The sequence below is a fragment of the Mastomys coucha genome, unplaced genomic scaffold (assembly GCF_008632895.1).
Source record: "Mastomys coucha isolate ucsf_1 unplaced genomic scaffold, UCSF_Mcou_1 pScaffold11, whole genome shotgun sequence".
NCBI classification, from domain to species: domain Eukaryota; kingdom Metazoa; phylum Chordata; class Mammalia; order Rodentia; family Muridae; genus Mastomys; species Mastomys coucha.
In genome coordinates this window covers 29995841-30015773 of record NW_022196893.1, presented here as the reverse complement: position 1 = coordinate 30015773, position 19933 = coordinate 29995841, and the positions used below count along the sequence as shown (strand labels likewise).

Below are 19933 nucleotides of genomic sequence, written 5' to 3'. Positions count from 1 at the left end.
GACCTTCTGCGCCCTGTCACACCCTTTCCTGTTCTTTCTAACTTTCTCCAACATACAGCCGCTCTGTCAACTTTGGTAGCTTCCGCTTCCAGACCCTCTTCAGAGCGCATCTAGTAGGGAATAGTACATGCCCCCTGGCACTCCAGAGTTCTGTAGCCTACAGGGACACGTGAAAGGCCCCAGGAGACCTTGGTGCCATTACCCAGAAATGAAGTATGCCAGGCTGGCCTTGGCTGAGGGCTCTTCGAGGCAGGCCTTTGTGCCTTCTCTCACCAACTTTAGGAGAACCAGGTTTCTCCTCAACTCCAGAGTGGTGGCAGCTTTGGGAGGCACTGCTTGAAGGTGGAACATTGTGGAACATTGTCCACTTTCCCAACATGCTCCAGGGCCCATCTTGGCCCTTGGCGCGTTTTGGAGAGGAAGGGAGGGAGGGTTGGTGCCGAGAGTGGGAGCCAGGCCCATCGAGGTCCCGGGAGTGAATGCGCCATTGTTGGCTAGGCCAGAGTCACAGATAATTACCTCAATTAGTGACAATGGGAGAGTAATAAATACAGGCTTAGTGTCTCCTACCCCACCAGGGCTCCGAAGATTAATCCAGGCTGACGGGCGGGCCCTGAAAGGCGTGATGGACAATTCATTAAACTCCCCGAATGCCGCACAACCTGGGCGTGAAGGCTGAGTTAGCCCCCTGGGGGCTGCGTCTTTGTCCTGATTGTGTGTCTCCGCCACAGCAGAGCCGAGCAGCCCCTAGAGAGCCGGGAGGTGAGTGGGGCTCCCTGAGCCCGGCCAGGCGGAGGGGGGATTAGGCCTCGGTCTGGCCCTGGTTGCCCTGGCACACTGGCCCGGCCTGACTGGAATGTCCGTCGGGGGGAGCGGACCGAGCGGAGGGGCGGGGCCGACAAGGTGGAGTAAGGGGGGCACACAAAACCAGGGGCAGGAGGAGTTAATTAGACGCCAGCCGAGGAGGGCGAGGGGCCACAATAGGGCTGAAGGGCCGCCAGGGACGGCCCCTTCACTTCCGAGGATTAATAGGGACAAGGGAGAAGGGAGGGGTTCAGCCCTGGAAGAGGAGGGCTGCCCCTTTTGCCTAGATGGGCACCTACTTAGCAAGTGTCCTGGAGGCAGGACCGCTAGTAGGTCCGTACCCTCAGCATCCCCCAGAGTGGCTGTCCCTTCCTACGCGTTGGTCCAAAGCAGTCACAGTCAGGAAGAGAAAGATCTTAGCCACCAGGAAAAGCAAGGGGGCAGGCAGTATATTCTTCAGCCCGTCTTCTCCAGCCCCTCCCTCATATACCCTACTCTGGCACAGTGCTAGTTAGTGCTGGATGGCACCCTTCCATGCCCCTAGGAGGTTGCCGGGTTAAAAGCACAGAGGTTGGAGCGGATGTGATCACCCAGGAGCAGAGTGTGTGTGCACTGGTGAAGTGACTGCAGGTGTGCGCGCAGTCACACTATGCCCGCTCAGGGAGTGAGTGAACAAGCCAGGTAACTTCTCCAGGGTATAAGGAAGTGGCCCAGGGCTTCGACTTGACACTGAGTGCCTGGCTTCATGCTGGACAGATGGCCTCACACGGGGTGGGGGGGGGAGATCCCACACTTGAGGTAGTCAAAGGTCCAGGGCACGCATCAAACGTGGCACATTCACCTGGGAAAGGTTAAAAAAAAAATCAATAAATATTTTCAGCAGCTGGTTGGAAACTCCACTTCCTCCTGGGCCCCAGGGAATGGGCAGCCCTGGCTCCTCCCTGGGTGCCACCCCACCCTACCCCCTCCCAGGGGATGACAGGGGAGCAGCGAGTTGGCGGCAGTTCCCTGGGCATATTTATAACCTGCTGCTCTCTCACCAACCCAGCGTGTCTGCTTTTAGCCCAGACGGGGGAGGGGGCAAGGGGGTGGTCTGTCTCATGCCTGGCCCTGGCTTGGTGTGGAAAGAGTGAGTAAGGGTGAGTGGTGGGCAGCTCTGCAGGGATATTCCTGCTCACACCACAGGCAGACAGCTTATTTTCTCCTCGGTTTTGTTATTTTCTTCCCCGGAGCAGAGGACTGAGCCCGCCTGGGGCCCTAGGGAAGGGGGGCTGGACCCTCGGGTATTTGCAGTTACCACTGACAGGGTTTTTCCAAGGCGCTACTGTCGGGGTGTTCTATGCTGACCCCCCAGGGATCGTGCAGCCCGCTGGTTGTGTCAGCCCTCTCAGCTTTTCCGCCACCCCTGGGATATTTCAGGACTCAGTCCCCGTAACTCTGACTGAGGTCAGCTCTGTGACCAGGGCCCCTGCCCCCTGGTGTGTATTGGTGTGGCATCTGACGATCAGGAGTGGGTGGAAGCCTCAGGAAGGTGCGTCAGGCATATTTCTGATGACATTATCTTATGGACACCGCCTTGTGTTCTGGGCCCTGAGACTCTTTCTAGGTACTCCCCCTTACTGATCTACTGATCCAGTTGAGAGTGAGGGCAGCAAAGGTGACCTAGGTGATCATGACAAGAGAGTCCTCAGCTCCTAGGCAACACTTGTAGATCCCACCCACAGCCCCTTCACCCCAGGGCCACCAAGTGCTGGGGATCCAACCCAGCGCGTCCTCACATGCGCTCCTTACAGCGTGTCCTTGTTATGTTGTTCCCAGCACTTTCACCTGAAGTGTCTCCTTTCATTTGTGCATGCTATGTTGGGGGCTGGCCTTATTCTGCATTTTCCCACCCTTCTTCCAAGTTCCAGCCCCTGGGAGAGAAGGGTGCCCGCCTTACTGAAGCCACCTGTGCACACGGGGGTGGGGGAGGGGGGAGCCTTTCCCTGTATGCCTCTGTTAGGCTGACAGTGTCTGCTGGCCTGCTTGGTTCCCTGGCTGGACCTCTGGCTTAGGTCACTGCAGTGCCAGCATTTGATGAGAGGCTGCTACAGAGAAGGTTATCAGAAGCTGTCCACACAACCCAAGCTGTCACAGACACTATGTCATTTGAAGTCTATCGCCTCCTTATGCGACAATGATGGACATTTGAATATTCTCAATTAAGGGTCAAGCAAGGCAAATTAGTCTGAGAAGACAAGAGATGCCTCGAAGTTTGGGGCAAAAGCGGGGTGCTCTGTTTCCCACTCCTGCAAGTCACCTCTGCTCAGCACACCAGTTTCCAGGTCTGTCATTTCACTTCCTGGGGTTAGGATTTAGATTGGTGGACGATTGGCTTGGTTCCTCTGTCCTGCTGCTTCTCCCTAACACTGGGCATTGAGCCGCAGCGGCCCAGCCTTACACACTCGTGCACGCACACATACACACGGGCACACACATGCAACACAGCACGCGCACACATGCATGCTCACACACCCGTTTGTGCCCTGGGACAGCCCAATAACTTCGGACTTTGGAGGAGCTGGGGAGCTAATAGCTCAGTTTGGGTTAGGATCGACTAGACTCGGTGGATGGTCTTTACTGGAAACCCAGAACCTTTCAGATGTCCGGTAACCCAAGTTGGATCCACTGATCAGAACTGAGCCGGTACTGGCTTTGCCAATGGAGAGAAAGGGAAAGAAACGTCACTGCAGGCTTGAGCAGGCCCTGAATCTACTTCTCTACCCACTCACAGAGTCCAAAACCCAGCAGGGGTCAGAGTACACAGCTGCCCCCTCCCCCCACCCCCCGCAGAGGTGATAGCCTGCCGTGACAGCAAAGGATTCTGGGAAGAAGAAGAAACTTCGGCTTGATTGAGACCCGTGATGGCTCTCGCGAAGGCGGTGATCCTCTGTAGCTTCTGTCAATGCCTTTCGGGTCCTCTCTTGTGGTGAAGGGGCTATGATGAAGGTCAAGTACTGGAGTTTAGGAAGGGTTAGTGTTCCCTGAGTCAGGGCTAAGGCTATGGCTGAACAAGGAAGGGCGGAGGAAATGACTGGAGTCAGGTTTAGTACTGTGAGCATGAGCAGGAGTCTTACCCTACTGACTGGTGAGTGCCAGCACAGAGGTAGCCTGCAGGTGCATAAAAATCATAAAAGGACAAAAGGATTGTAAGGGGACCCTCGGTCTGGTTCCTTGTGGGTGTGGCTAGCTTACTGATTTGGTTGTGGCCAATCACTCTTGGGGGTTCCTTTTGATTGAGCTCTGAGCCTTACCTCTGTCTGGATGCTAAGCTTTCTGCTCTTTTCTTCTTTCGTACGAGCATCTTTAAGCGTTCTGGTCCAGGTCTAGGGCCCACTGTTCTGTTTTGGTTTGGTTTGGTTTGGTTTGATTTTTGGTTTGGTTTTTTGGTTTTTTGGTTTGACAGGGTTTCTCTGTGTAGCCCTGGCTGTCCTGGAACTCACTCTGTAGACCAGGCTGGCCTCGAACTCAGAAATCCACCTGCCTCTGCCTCCCAAGTGCTGGGATTAAAAGCGTGCACCACTAGTGCCCTGCTAGGCCCCACTGTTAACCCATGACTTTTCTTTAATATTATTTATTTATTATTATTTATATGAGTACACCATAGCTGCCTTCAGACACACCAGAAGAGGGCATCGGATCCCATTACAGATGGTTGTGAGCTACCATCTGGACCTCTGGAAGAGCAGTCAGTGCTCTTAACTGCTGAGCCATCTCTCCAGCCTCCATGACTTTTTTTTTTTAAAGATGTATTTATTATGTATACAGTATTCTGCCTCCATGCATGCCTGAAGGTCAGAAGAACACACCAGATCTCACTATAGATGGTTGTGAGCCACCATGTAGGTTGCTGGGAATTGAACTCAGTACCTCTAGAAGAGCAGCCAGTGCTCTTATCCGCTGAGCCATTTCTCCAGCTCCAACCCATGACTTGTTCCTGGATGTCCCTTACCTCTAGGCTAGGGTTGGGGTGCTAATAAAATATTTCCAAGTCTTGTAGAAAAGTGTAGGAGGTGGGCCTTCCCATTGCTCAAAGCTCAGACTCGATAGAGGATGACGTTCTCCCCAGGGACAATGGTACTCTTTCTGCTTGGGAACCCTTTTCAGGACATGGCCACAGCTATCATTTCATTGTCGCTATCTCCCAGCTCTTGCACTAGGCGAGCTGGACTGTTGGTGAGTCCCCATTAGGTCGCCATGCTTGCCCTCACCGCTGCTGCTGCTGCCGCTGCCGCTACAACTGAAGGAAGAACCCTGCAGGGGCTTCTCAGCAGGCCTTTCTCTCAGGAGACCTGCATCCCTAGTTGGTCTCATTTAGGGTCATCCAAGGGTCAGGATCTCAGGGTCCTCTCTCAGGCTCAGGAAAAGAGTTCTTCAACAACGATATCTCCTCTATCTGGTTAAGTCTGTTGGAGGGGAAGAGGATGCTGGGAACCATGTTGTGTTCTGGATTCAAGGACCAGAGTCATTGATAAAAATAGACATTTTATTCCTCAGAGGAAGATACTACATTGGTGGGGGCGCGAAGAGCTACTAATAGCTACAGTGGAAGGAAATACTGATCCGGTGGGCAAGGGTGTCTTTGAGAAGCTGGGTAAAAGAGAGAAGGTCGGATGACAAAAAGGGCTGGTGACAGGACAGAGGAGGAGTGAGGTGGGGTGAGGGTGGTCTCTGCAACCCAGGCTGGAACCCGGCACAATAAATAGTTTTATTTACATAACCGAACGCGTGGCTCTGCGGCCATGTTTCGGTGCAAATTATTTACACACTGATGAGGAGGCAGGACAGGAAGGGGTGGGAGGAGGCTGAGGGAGGCATGGTTCACAGCTGTTCAATGGCTCCGAGGCAGAGACTAGGAGAATGTAGGGTTTTCCTGCTGGGTCCCCCAACCTCATTTCCCACGTCCTCACAGCTTTCCGTGCCCTTTCACCTCGGAAACTCTTCAGCTACAGGTGGGAGGGGAAAGGCCTTGAAGCCCAGAGTTGTTGGTTAGAGAAAGCAAGGGACCTACAGGGACAAGGGAAGGTGTTGCACAGCGAGGTCGCCGCGGACAATACATCAGGGAGGGCAACGCCTCCGCGAGCTGACCTCCCGCCCCCACCCCAGAAGAAGAATCTCCCTCTTACCCTCTGGCCAAACTGGGGGGCAGTGCAAAAGGGGTCTCCCGCGAAGAGGGAGGGAGGTAGGCTGGGGCAGGGCCCTCGGGATGGCAAAAGGGTTCGAGGCGCCTCAGACAGTGGTTTTAGGAGTCCCCAGGTAGGAGGTGGGAGAGGTGGATCGCTGTGAACCCCGGGGCTGTGGCTGGCCGCGCTAGGGTGGGCGAACATCAGGGCCAGCGAGTTTGTCTGAGAAGAACTGGAAGAGAGCGTTCCCGGAGGCGCGGTGCATCATAGACACTCGTGCAGCACGCGCGTGTGCGTGCAGTTGCGACAGCTGACGTGGCAGCACCAGTGGAAGGTGCAGTTGCAGCGCTCCGTGACGCGCTGCGTGCGCGTGCGGTGGCCCCGGCCACAGCACAGCAGCTCGCAGCCGTCCAGCGCGGGAGACGAGCTGTTGCAGGCTCGCCCAGCTGTGCCAGCTGTGCCCAGGCGGCCACTGTACGTGCAGAAGTTGGGCGATTTCTCGAAGTAGACGAGGTCGTGAGGGGAGGGCGGCTTGTGCGCGGGGTCTTCGGGCTCCAGGCGTAGCAGCTCCGCCCGCGAAGCGCGGTTGCTGCCTCGGTTGCCGTAAAGGACGCGGGAGGCGCCGTCGAAGCGGTCGCGCAGCACGTCTCCCACAGCGCGCAGCGTGGGCAACCGCATCCAACACGTGCGCACCGTGCAGGAGCCGGACATCCCGTGGCATTTGCACTCTTGGCGCATCTCAGAGAACACGGTCTAGGGGAGGAGGGGACAAGGGAGAAGGGAAGGGAAGGTCAAATCCAACATCCCACGAACCGCCATCCATACCTCCCCACCCCCACCCCACCCCGGTCAAGTCGATGCTGTGGAAACCTCAGCCAAGCTCCAGGTGTGATTAAGCTCGGGAGAGAGGAAGTGCAAAATGGCCAGCTGAGATAGGGACATTCGGGCCACACGCCAGCGAGTCACTTTATCTCTCAAAAGTGTGCAATGGAGCCACAGCAATGCGTCCCACGTGCTGATAGCCCTCTGACCTCTCTGTTCTGTCATCAGCTCAGGAACCCCTTGGCCCTCAGCCACCACCTCTTCTCTGTCGTCCCTTATAGAGTCCCACTCCCTCAGGAAGCCCCTTCCCTGTGCCCCTGTCCTTGTGCACTGGCTCGGGACACGCCGACCTACCGTGCGCCCTGCCTCGTTGTTGTGAAGGTTCATGAGGAAGCGTAGGTCCCGCCCCTTCTCCCCAGAGTCCACGAACTCCCGGCCGAAGAGGCGACCGAAATCGATGTTGTCGCTGCAGCCCCCCCAGTGCCAGTCGGGGCCCCCAGGGCCGCGCCGCCGGTAGTCGCAGGTGCAGGACTCGATGGAGCCTTCGGAGCAGGAGCGCGCCACCGAGTGCGTGACCCCGGCGGAGGTGATTGCGAAGATAAACGCTGTTTCCCGACAACCTGTGGGTGAAGCGACCCTACACCAGTTAGGAGAACGCGTGGGGGCCAAGCCAGCACCCTCTTTGGAAGGCTTGGTACCCTACAGTGCAACATCCCTGGAGTCCTGACAACCTGGCAGACGGAAGTGCTTCAGGTCTCAAAGAGAAAGCAGGTGCGTGTGCGCGAACCACGAATACTCCCCCTCACTATTGGGGATGCTTTCCTGGGACTCCAGAGCCTTCGCGGGACAGCTCCAAGAGGAGATCCCAAATAGAGCTACTCTGCATCGCCAAGATCGCTCTACCAGACCAAACTAATACATTGGCGGTGCAAACCTTGCTGGGTGCGAAGCGCACCCTAGCCTCAGAGATCCACGTCGCGAGCACCTTTGAGGAAGGCCAGGGAAAGACAGCTGTCGCCCAGCGCCCACGATCCGGAATTCCCTTTCTGTGGGCCAGTGGCTCAGGAACGTTGAAGATCCGTGCCCACAACGCACAAGCTGACCTCCGTTAGCGCCCGGCACCAGGCGATGCGCAGTTTGATCACACCAGCCTGGAAGTCTTCCCTGCCTTCGCCCGCCCATGCCCTGGAGCTGACCCTGCCTTTCCCTTAATCCCGGAAGCGTCGCTTTCCTGGGCACCCACCTCGGTTGACGATCTTGCCGAAGAGGTGGGGCCCCGGCGCAGTGGGGCAGTTCCAGCGACGGTTTCGGAATTGCCACTTGCACTCTCGCACGGCGCTCTGCAGCCCTCCACTCACGCTGTGCAGGATCCCCGGGTTCTGTCGGATCAGTCGCCGCTGCTTGCGGCTCAGCAACTGCAGACTGGGCTCCAGTACCAGCTGCAGGCTCTTGGAATCCGTCAGCAGGTTCGTGGAGGAGGCTATGTTCACGATGCCCCTGGTGGGACGCACAAGGGTTCAGTCCGGGGGCAGGGGACCTGCATCTTAATCATACAGGATGTACCACCCTGCCCTTGCCTGGCCTCATGGCCTAGAGAGAGCCGCAGAGGATCAATAATAGCTCTTGCGTCTGGTAGAAGTGTGCTCCAGGAGCCCCGAGTCTAGTGAGGGGACAGGGACAGAAGAGGCATGACTACCTCCGTCCCTGAGGAGAACCCCACCTGCAGCCTTGCCCACCTTGAAATACTTAGGAATTCCACTCCTTTCTCACCTCGTTTCAAAGTTAGTATCTGGGTTTTTTTTGGGGGGGGGGGTCAAGCCCCGAGGGACACCTGAGTACCCATCACAGCGAGGCTGGGACCTGTTGCTCAGCGGAAGCGGGTTGTATTAAGTGGGAATGGCCTCTGAGCCTGGTGTATCTGAGCTTCTGCCTGCACATGGTGTGTCCCTCTTCAGCAGAGCTAGTTCTAGGTGAGAGCACCCTGGATGTGAAGTCACAGTGCCTGAGGGAGTCTGTAGGTTGGTGACCCCCACAGTGTGAGAGCTGGATAGGGCCGGTGCCTGGCTCTTTGCCCCAGGACAAGTGGCGGACCCCGTACTAGCTCACTTACCACCATCGGCCACTACTGTTGGCGGCCAGGGCTGCGGGCAGAGCGGTCAGTGCCAGTAGCAACGTAGCAGAAAGCCAGCTGGACAGTAGCGCCCAGGGCCCCATGGCCTGCCTGGCCTTGCTGGTTCTGTGCTGCGGTTCTGGCGACTTTGGTGGCTGCCCGCGACGGTGGGACTGGACACAGCGGCGAGGGCAGTGGTGAGAGTTCTCAGGCTGGCTCTAGTAAGTCTGGAGGCGGGCCGCAGGCAGCATGGTTCGCTGTCCTGGCTGGTGGGCTGAAGCAGCCACTGCGGGAGGCACCGCCTCTTAGAGTTGCGGCGGACAGCAGTGAGAAGAGGCTGCCCCTCCGGGCCGCACTAAAGCGCCAGGGCGCACTGGTCAGGGCCACAGACAATGAGTGGAGAGCGAAGCGTGGCTCTAGCCGGTCTGAGCAAGGAGCTGACAGGCTAGCCGTCGGGGCTCACCCCCGCCCCCTGCCTGGTGGCCCCCGCCTCCAGGTCTGCACTGGCCGCCGACCCCTCCCCTTGGGATGGCCTCCCACGCGCGCCAGCCTCACTCTTCTGCGCGTCCGGAGCCCGTCGGGGAGCAGCATCCGCCAGGGGGCGCGGAGACAATGTGCCGGGGGACAACCTGTTTGCAGCCTGGCTTGTCTCCCCCCACGCGCCCGTGGGGCTGTCCTCTCGATGTCCGTCCGTCCTCTCCCCCGCCCCCACGCTGTGGTCCCTTCTCTTCCCTATCCTGAATGGCAGGATGAAAGTTGTGGTTCTAGCCAGCGACTCTGTGGAGACGCTTCCTCACCCAGGAACCCCGACAGCTGGACACAGAAGGAAAAGAAGGAGACAGAGCATGGGTGGAGCTGTGGTCAGGGATTCCCGGGGCGTGGGGTGTAGGGGTAGGCTGAGCAAACCGAACTGGTGGCAGGGCGAAACTCAGAAGCACGCAGCAGTTTGCCTGTGTGGGCTGGGGGAGGGGAGTGGTGGTGCAAGCATCGGTGTGTCACCGTTAGATTAAGCGAAAGTGTACATGTGTTCTGAGGGTGCATGTTCCCGTGTATTGGTGTATCCAGAAACTTCCAACGAAGGACGTTTTGAGCCCTTTCCAAATAATTGTGTAATTTGGCTCAGGGCGGAGAGAGCATGAAGTCATTTTGTTACAGTCACCACTTAAAGCAGAGTATCAGGAAGGAGGCGGGGCTACGGCAGAAGATGTCCAGAAGGCTGCAATTGTGTTTGCAGGTGTGTGTGTGTGTGTGTGTGTGTGTGTGTGTGTGTGTGTGATTAACTATGTGCACTCGTAGGTGTCATTCTGTCGCTCTGGGTACCTCGAGTCACCCTATGGCACGTTGAGTCAACCTGTGTTTGTCATTAGTGGAGAGAGTCATGAAGATGAGCCAGGCCCGTTTCTCTGGCAACTCGACTCAGAAAGGATGGACAGCTGAGTAGCTGTCAGATAGAGCTGAAGGCCTGAAGAAAGAATGCTTGCGGGAAGAAGCCGGCTCGTTTTGGGTTTGTGGTCATTGCTGGTTCTGTGACAGGATCTTCCTGTGTGACTCTACCTAACATAAAGATTTAATATGTGGAACCCATGATAGTCACCTGACTGCTGGGATTACAGGCCTGTGCTACCACCATACCTGCCCAGCTCAGGATGAACATAATTGGGGGTATAGAGAGATGGCTCAGTGGCTAAGAGCACTGGCTGCTCTGCCAGAGGCCCCAGGCTCTGGTCTCAGCATCGATATGGTGGCTTCCAGCCACCTGTAACTCCAGTTCCAGGGATGAGGAGCCTTCTGAACCCCACTGAACCCCACTGGCACTGTGCACAGGTGCACACACATGCATCCAGGCAAAACACTCACATACACATACATAAAATACATCTTTCAAATAAGACTTTTGAAAAACTTAACAAATTTGTGCCTCTGTGTATTTTCTGATGCTCATTGGATTTTTTTTCTCCCAGATTTCTGGAGTGTCCCCAACACCCCATTTCCCCCAAGAGGAGCTCTTACCCAAAAGCCTCAACTCTTCCATTCTGAATTTTTCTTCTTCTCCTTCTTCTCCTCTCCTTCTTCTTCTCCTTCTCCTCATCCTCGTCCTTGTCGTCCTCCTCCTCCTCTTCCTCCTCCTCCTCCTCTTTCTCCTCCTCCTCCTCCTCCTCCTCCTCCTCCTCCTTCTTTTTGGCTGGAGAGACAGCTGTGGGTGGGGGGAACCGAACTCATATTTTTGGTTGTGAGCCTAGCCTTTAACAGCTGAGCCATCTCTCCAGCCCGTGAATTCTTCTTTCCTCTTGATTCCAATTCTCTTCAGGGCCTCGGCAACCTTGGGTTATCAGGCTGCTGTTCCCCTTGTGGGACACAGAGGGCACTGCCAGCCTGGTTGTCATGCACCACTACCACACAGAGAAGCGCCCCTCTCCCCCGGGATCTTAATATTTCTCCTCTCTTCCATTTCACAGAGAAAACGCTTGGTGAAGCAATGGCTCGAGGTCCCAGTTAGAAAAAGAATCAGTGTTAAAGCTAAGTTCCCAGGGGCTGGGGTAAAATGTTTGCCTAGCATGCATAAAACTGTGCTTTGGATCCCCAGCACTGCCAAAGCCAGGGATTGGTGGCACGTAGCTGTGACCCCAGCACTCAGGAGGTAGGGAGATCACAAGTTCAAGGTTTAGCCTCCACCTCTCAGCGTTCTGGAGACACGCTTTTTGTTTTTGTTTTGTTGTTGTTGTTTTCTGAGACAGGGTTTCTCTGTGTAGCCCTGGCTGTCCTGGAACTCACTCTGTAGACCAGGCCTGCCTCTGCCTCCCAAGTGCTGGGATTAAAGGCATGTGCCACCACCGCCTGGCTCTGGAGACACTCTCAACAACCAAAAGCACTTGGTGCACACCTTCAACCCCAGCACCTAGAAGGCAGAGGCAGATGGATCTCTGTAAGTTCAAGGCTAGCCTGGTCTACATTGTGAGTTCCAGGGCAGCCAGGGCTATATAGAGAGTCCCTGACTAAGGGGAAGAGGGGGTAGGTAAATGCACTTCTGCCACGCCTGAGGATCTGAGTCCCTGAGCCTCACTGGGTGGAAGGAGAGAAGACTGACCTTTGACCTCCACCGGCACACATGTGTGTCCAAATGCACACACATGTGCATGCAGGCATAGGGACAAAGTAAATAAGAAAAAAATTAAAACGTCGGCTGGACAGATAAATGGGTCATTGGTTCCAAGGACTTGCTGTTCTTGCAGAGGACCTGAGTGTTTCCCAGCACCCAGGTCAGGCAGCTTATAACTGCCTGTATCTCCTACTCCAGCATCCACCAAGGGCATTCACATGCAAATGTGAGCATACATATATACATAAACAGAAAGCTACAAAGTAAACCTTTAAATTTGTTTAATGTGTTAACAAAACAACAACAACAACAACCAAAAACAAAAGGCCTCCCCAAACAAAGAGGACCCAGCAGGTGAAAGTGTTCGCTGGTGAGTCAGACGGCTGAGTTCATCCCTGGACCCACCCGATGAAAGCAGAGAACTGACTCTACCCAGTCGGTTTTGATCTTGACAAGCATGTGCTCATGCACACACACACATGCACACACACACATGCACACACACATGCACACACATGCACATGCACACACATGCACACACATGCACATACACACACATGCACACACACATGCACACACATGCACACACACATGCACACACATGCACACACACATGCACACACATACACATGCACACACACAGGTACACACACATGCACACACACAGGCACACACACAGGCACACACAGGAACACACACAGGCACACACAGGAACACACACATGCACACACACAGGTACACACACATGCACACACACAGGCACACACACAGGAACACACACATGCACACACACATGCACACACACACATGCACACACATGCATACACACATGCACACACATGCACATGCACACACACACATCCACACACACATGCACACACACACATCCACACACATGCACACACACACACATGCACACACATACACAATAAAGTATAAGATGATTGCTCCAAACATGAGACAACCCTGAGATATATAGCAAGACCCCATCTTAAACAACAACAAAGTAATACTTTTTTTTGTTGTTATTTTGTTTTTTGTTTTTTATTTTTCCAGACAGGGTTTCTCCGTGTAGCCCTGGCTGTCCTGGAACTCACTCTGTAGACCAGCCTGGCCTCGAACTCAGAAATCCACCTGCCTCTGCCTCCCAAGTGCTGGGATTAAAGGCTTGTGCCACCATTGCCCAGCTAAAGTAATAATTAATGAAAAATATAATAAACAATCCTCAGACCAACTCTGTGTGGGGGTACATGCTTGCCAGTTCCAGAACTTGGAAAGCTGAGGCAGGAGGGTTGAAAAGCCTTGGTGACACCAGGCTTAGTGGCACCTGTCATTAATCCAGCACTTGAGAGTTAAGAGGCAAGGGAGTCACATCTGTAAGTCTAAGGCCAGCCTGGTCTACATAGCCAGTTCTAGTACAGCCAGCCTGGGGTACATAATAAAATCCTATCTCAAACCCAAACCCAAACCCAGTTGTTATTTTTAGCTTTTTTGTTTTGGGGGGTTGGTTTGTTTATTTGGTTTTCTGAGACAGAGTAGCCCTGGCTGTCCTGGAACTCGCTTTGTAGACCAGATTGACCTTCAACTCAAACATCTGCCTGCTTTTGCCTCCCGAGTGCTGGCGTGCGCCACCACTGATAGACTTAAGTTTTGTGTGTGTGTTTGTATGTGCAGGGATGCTTATGTATCATGTGCATGCAGTTCCTGCAGTGGCCAGAAGAGGGCTTCAGGTTCCCTGAGCCGCTATGTGTGTGCTGGCAATCAACCCCTTCTCCACAGGCGCTCTTAAATGTCAAGCCATCTTTCCAGCCTCGGTTTTGTTTGTTTGTCTGTTGTTTGTTGTTTGTTTGTTTGTTTGTTGATATAAGGTCTTATGTAGCCTAGGCTGGCTTCAAATTCAAGATGTGGTCTTAGCTAGCCTTGAACTTCTGACCCTCTGCCTTCACCTCTCCAGTGGAGATCAGAGGCATACTCCCCCAGGCCTGACAGCCCCTTTGAATTCAAAGCCTATGCACACTCTTTCTACATCATCAGTGGCTTAGTGGCTACCCGATATGCAGCAGAGCAGAATGGGGTCCCCTTTCAGAGTTGACACAGAAAGAAGATGTTTTGGCATCTCTTGTTTCGGTCTCTTCTGCTTTTTAAGTATGATTTCTAGCTGAACTACCCATGTCTGACTCTAAAGAACTTGATTCCCAGAACTGATCAGCCTTTCCCGCTAAGGTATAAATCACTCTACGGAAGAAATGACTGATAGATTTAGTTACTGTTCCGGGGGCACTTGTGTTTAATTTAAAATTTTAATCACATTTATTGTGTGTACCTGTGTGTGTGTGTGTGAGAGAGAGAGAGAGAGAGAGAGAGAGAGAGAGAGAGAGAGAGAGAGAGAGCTATAATCAATGAAAGAACAACTTGTCAGAGCTGCTTTTCTCCTTCTAGTATAAATGTTCCAGGGATGGAACTCAGGTCATCGTTAAACTTGGTGGCAAGCCCCGTAACTCCCTGAGCCACCTCAGTAGGTAGGTGTGGATGTGTTTAAAGGGAGATGTGTATCAACATAAATGAAGCTGGGTAAAGTTTAAAAAATTATTTATGCCAGGCACTGGTGGCACACACCTTTAATCCCAGCACTTGGGAGGCAGAGGTGGATTTCTGAGTTCGAGGCTAGCCTGGTCTACAGAGTGAGTTCCAGAACAGCCAGGGCTATACAGAGAAACCCTGTCTTGAAAATAAAATAAATAAAAATGATTTATTTATTTTCATTCTATGTGCATTGATGCTTCACCTACATGTACATCTGTGTGGGAGTGCTGGATCCCTTGGAACTGGAGTTATAGACAGCTGTGAGCTGCCATGTGGATGCTGGGAATTGAACCCAGGTCCTCAGGAGGAGCAGCCAGTGCTCTTAACCACTGAGCCATGTCTCTAGCCACTGAAATTTTATTTCATTTTATATATATATATATATACATATATATATATATATATACATATATTAAAGATTTTATTTCTTAAATGTAAGTATGCTGTAGTTGTCTTCAGATCCCTCCAGAAGAGGGCATCAAATCTCATTACAGATGGTTGTGAGCCACCATGTGGTTGCTAGGATTTGAACTCAGGACCTTCAGAAGAGCAGTCAGTGCTCCTAACCTCTGAGCCATCTCTCCAGCCCCTCATTATATTTTTTGTTAATGGAAATGCCCTCCCCAGGCTCTCTCCTAGCCTAGTATACTTGCTTCCTCCATAGATTAATTTCTGAGGTATAATATGGAATGGTCTAGCTTCCTACACAGGTCTATAAGTCAAGAGTTTCTGCAAATAGTCCCCTGCACAGATGGCTCAAGGGAATGAACAATATAGATGGGCACCCTGGCTTTGTCCCTGAGAAATTCCTCACCACTTAGGTCTGGGTCACTGTGATGGTTTGAATATGCTTGCCTAAGGAGTGACACTGTTAGGAGGTGTGGTCTTGTTGAAGGAAGTGTGTCATTGTGAGTATGGGCTTTAAGATCCTCATCCGAGCTCCCTGGAAGCCAGCCTTCTCCTGTTTGCCTTCAGAACAAGATGTAGAACTCTCAGCTCCTCAGCCTGCCTGGACGCTGCCACATTCCTGCCTCGATGATAGTAGACTGAACCTGTAAGCCAGCCCCAGTGAAATGTCGTCCTTTGGGATGGAGAGCTGGCTCAGTGATTAAGAGCACTGACTGCTCTTCCAGAGGTTCTGAGTTCAATTCCCAGCAACCACATGGTGGCTCACAACCATCTGTAATAGGATCAGATGCCCTCTTCGGGTGTGTCTGAAGACAGCTACAATGTACTCACATATATAAAATAAATGCATCTATAAAAAAAAAAAATCTTGTCCTTGTAAGAGTTTGCCTTGGTCATGGTGTCTGTTCACAGCAGTAAAACCCTGGCTAAAACAGTCATATAGCTTCTTGATCTATGGAGGGTGGAATGCAGGCTGGAAGACAGGGAAATCCTACCATCTACAAACATCAGTGCTGAAGTGCAAACAGAGCCAGAGAGGAGAGAATGGCTGTCACTGTGGTGCACACTCAATGACCCCCACACTAATGATAAATACAGTCAAAATTGAAAATAAGATGAAAAATAAAAAAATATAAGGCAGAAAGAAATAGAGGAAGACATCCCCTCTTGACCTCTTGTCTTTGCACATGCTCACATATGTATGTGTACATGCAAACACACACACACACACACACACACACACACACACACACACACACACGACTTACTTAGCATGTATGAGATCCTAAGCTTCACCATAGGTAAAAATAAAGAACAGATAAATCCATGTACACTGACACACAAATGTAATTTTACCACTTGAGAAGCAGAGGTCAGAGTTCAATGTCATATTTAACTACATATTGAGTTTGAAGCTTGCCTGGGCTACATGAGACTCAACAACAACAACTGAAGAAGAAGAAAAAGAAGAAGGAGAATGAGGAAGAGGAGGAGGAGGAGGAGAAGGAAGAAGAAGAGGAGGAAGAGGAGGAGGAGGAGGAAGAGGAGGAGGAGTAGGAGGAGGAGGAGGAGGAGGAAGAAGAAGAAGAAGAAGAAGAAGAAGAAGAAGAAGAAGAAGAAGAAGAAGAAGAAGAAGAAGAAGAAGGCTAAAAAAATACACCCCCAGTTTAAGCTAGCCGTATTGGCCTAGTCAAATTCACTTGGCAAACTTTATGGCTTCAAGCTTTCTATTTTATTTATTGGATGTGTGTCCATGCACCACTTGTGTGCCTGCTGCCCATGGAGTCCAGAGGAGGACATTAGATCCCTTGGGACTGGAGTTACAGATGGTTGTAATCAGGATGTGGTGCTGGGAAGGAATTGAACCTTGGTCCTCTGGAAGTGTGGCCAGAGCTCTTAACCACTGAGCATCTCTCTAGTTCTCTTGCTTCCTAACTATGACTTTGGGTATGAACTCTTGTTGTATAGTTAACACTTAAGTTTCTCAAAGTTCACATGGCCACCACTAAATTCTTAGTCTCTCCCTCCATTGCTTAGATTGCTCTTTCTTCAGTCATTTTCATCTCAGAGAATGACAGCTCTGGCCTTCACCTTCATCGCAAAAATCTTCGAATCAGGAGTAGTCTCTGCAGGCACCAGGCACACATGTGGTGTGCAGACATTTTTTATATATAGAATATATATATTATCTATACACATACATATAACATATAATTAATATAATATAATATTTATACCTTAATTTTAAATTTTGTATCAACCTTGGCTTGTCGGTTTTACACCTCACGTTGGGCTATCAGCAAACCCTGACCCTCAAGCTGTAAAGTACACATCTCCAGCTTTTCTCTTTCACCCCACAGCCTTCTCTCAAACTGCAGTTCGAAATCCTGCATAACCACATTGATCTTTCTGACCTTTTGAACATACTGAGATCCTTTGTCAAGGTCTATATACATTTCTGCCTTCTGGAATGTTCCTCCTTTAGATGTCTTGGGATTTTGTTGTTGTTGCTTTTATAAATATATTTTTAAAAGATTTATTTATTATTATATGTAAGTGCACTGTAGCTGTCTTCAGAAGCACCAGAAGAGGCCATCAGATCTCATTATGGATGGTTGTGAGCCACCATGTGGTTGCTGGGATTTGAACTCAGGACCTTTGGAGGTGCAGTCAGTGCTCTTAACCACTGAGCCATCTCTCCAGCCCTGTTGTTGTTTAGTTTTGAGGCGGTCTTACTATATAGCCCTGGCTGGCCTGGCATTCACCATATATACTAGGCTAGCCTCATAGCCTCGAACTCCCACAGATCTGCTTGCCTCTGCCTTCCCTGTATTCAAACTAAAAGCATGGCCCATGAGCTGCCACTCCTAGCTCTGGCCTCAAATTATTTTTAAAATTATTTATTAGATTTATTTATTTTCCTTTGTAGTGTGAATGTTTTACCTGCTTGCATATATGTGCAGCACACTCATGCCTGTTGGATCCCAAGGAACTAGGGTGATGGATGGCTGTGAGCCACCCCATGGGCTCCACCAGGAACTGAACCCAAGTCTTCCACAAGAGCAACAAGTGTTTTTCACTTCTGACTTGTCCATCTGCTAACCAGACCTCGTCTTCCTCCCTCAACTTCCTTACTCTAGATATATGGGCAGGGAGCTTGCTGTCACTTTTGGCTACAGTTAACTAAAGAATTGAAATAGAGCCCGAGCAGTGGTGGCGCACGCCTTTAATCCCAGCACTTGGGCGGGAGAGGCAGGTGGATTTCTGAGTTCAAGGCCAGCCTGGTCTACAGAGTGAGTTCCAGGACAGCCAGGGCTACACAGAGAAACCCTGTCTCAGGAAAAGAAGAAGGAGGAGGAGGAGGAGGAGGAGGAGGAGGAGGAGGAGGAGGAGGAGGAGGAGAAGGAGAAGAAGAAGAAGAGTTGAAGGAAAAACTCTGTAGCAAAACACACACCTTGGGTTAGATCTAGGAGGGAGGAGGTGGTGGTGGGTGAAAGCTTTGCTTAGACCTTGAGCTCTAGAGAGAGAGAACATTGGAACAGAACTCAGAGTTCTTGGGCATGCCTTTTAAGCACAGGCAGGCAACAGGCGCTACCCCCTCGGGCTGGGAGGGCGTGACCCATCCATCAACCAAGGGGGTAACATTCTGTCTAGGGTGATCCAGGAGACTCGTTGGGGCTAACTACTGAGTGTGGGGGGCTTCTCTGAAGTCCAGTAGTTCGTCTGCAACATCTCTGGCGCCTCTGGGTGGTGGCCTTCGGTGTTGCAGTGGAAGACCGGTGAGGCGGAGGGAGGCGCACAGCTGAGCTCACCGCCGCAGGCACATCCATCCCTCCAGGGCCTATAATTTGGGTTCCCTGGGCTGGCCGCCCCTATCAGCGGCTTAGCAACAGATGAGTCACCCAAGACCCCAGCCAAGGCAAACATGGGGGGTGGGGAAGGGGGAGATTCCCGAGTGTAGCCGGGCTTTAGCCACCGCCTCGGTTGCTTGATTTCCCCATCTCCAGAGGTCCCCACTCTTTTATTTGACACTCCCCGCCCTTCAGGGCCTCTATGTTCTTCTCACAGAGTTCTGCTACACCTCATCCCCGGTGAGGGCCAGAGGGGCCTTCCACCTTTCTCATCAAAGGGAAGATGGACCAAGTTGCTCCCATTTCCTCCCTGCAGTGATGGCAGCCCCCTTTTCTTCCCCCTCTCTTCTTGGTCCCAACCCTTGTCAAGGTCTCTCTGGTTCCTGCCCCTCCCCTTTCTTGGAGCTGGCTGCGTGCTTGGGGTATTAGGCAATGGGTGTGCACCCGCAGCCCTCTCCAGGCCCCGCCTGTCCCACCGCCCTCTAGCTGCTTGTGGGTCAGAGCTCAGGCCAGACGGTCGGCAGGAGGGCACCCTTGGCCAGCTCGGGCCACCCACTGCCTGCCTGTGGCCTCTTATCAAAGAGCAAGACTTCAGAGAGGACTTCAGAGAACAGCAGTATGAGTTCTTAGGTTTGGAACAGTTCAACTTGGGGAGCCCCCAGGCCACTAAGAAGTTGAACCTCTGGGCGCTAATCTTCCTTAGCCCCTTTGTTATTATTATTATTATTATTATTATTATTATTATTATTAGCAGCAGCATCGTCATCCTCATCAGTTTTTCCGAGATAGGGTCTCTCTACATAGCCTGGCTGTCCCAGAACTCACTATGCAGACCAGGCTGGCCTTGAGAATCCAAAAGAGATCCACCTGCCTCTGCCTCCCAAGTGCTGGGAATAAAGGCACCTCCACACCCAGTGCCCCCCCCCCCCAGCCCAGCTTGCCCTAGCCTCTTCTTGACATCTGACTGAATGGTAGAAGTAGGTAAAGCTAACATTAGAGACAAATAGGAACAAGACAACGTCCAATGTGTGAGTAGGACCGAAGCCGCATGGAGAAACAGAAATGGCCTTTAGAAGCTGATGAAGGATCTGTTAAA

General features: G+C 52.3%; 1 protein-coding gene across 1 annotated transcript; it reads right to left on the bottom strand.

Annotated features, from left to right (window-relative positions):
• Positions 1-5315: 5315 nt before the first annotated feature.
• Wnt1 (Wnt family member 1) lies at positions 5316-9313 on the bottom strand. The gene is made up of 4 exons (XM_031358846.1): positions 8899-9313; positions 8032-8285; positions 7143-7408; positions 5316-6719 (listed from the first exon to the last, which is right to left on the bottom strand). The coding sequence occupies exons 1-4, from the start codon at positions 9000-9002 to the stop codon at positions 6231-6233; spliced, it is 1113 nt and encodes a 370-aa protein (XP_031214706.1). The 5' UTR covers positions 9003-9313; the 3' UTR covers positions 5316-6230.
• Positions 9314-19933: the final 10620 nt, after the last annotated feature.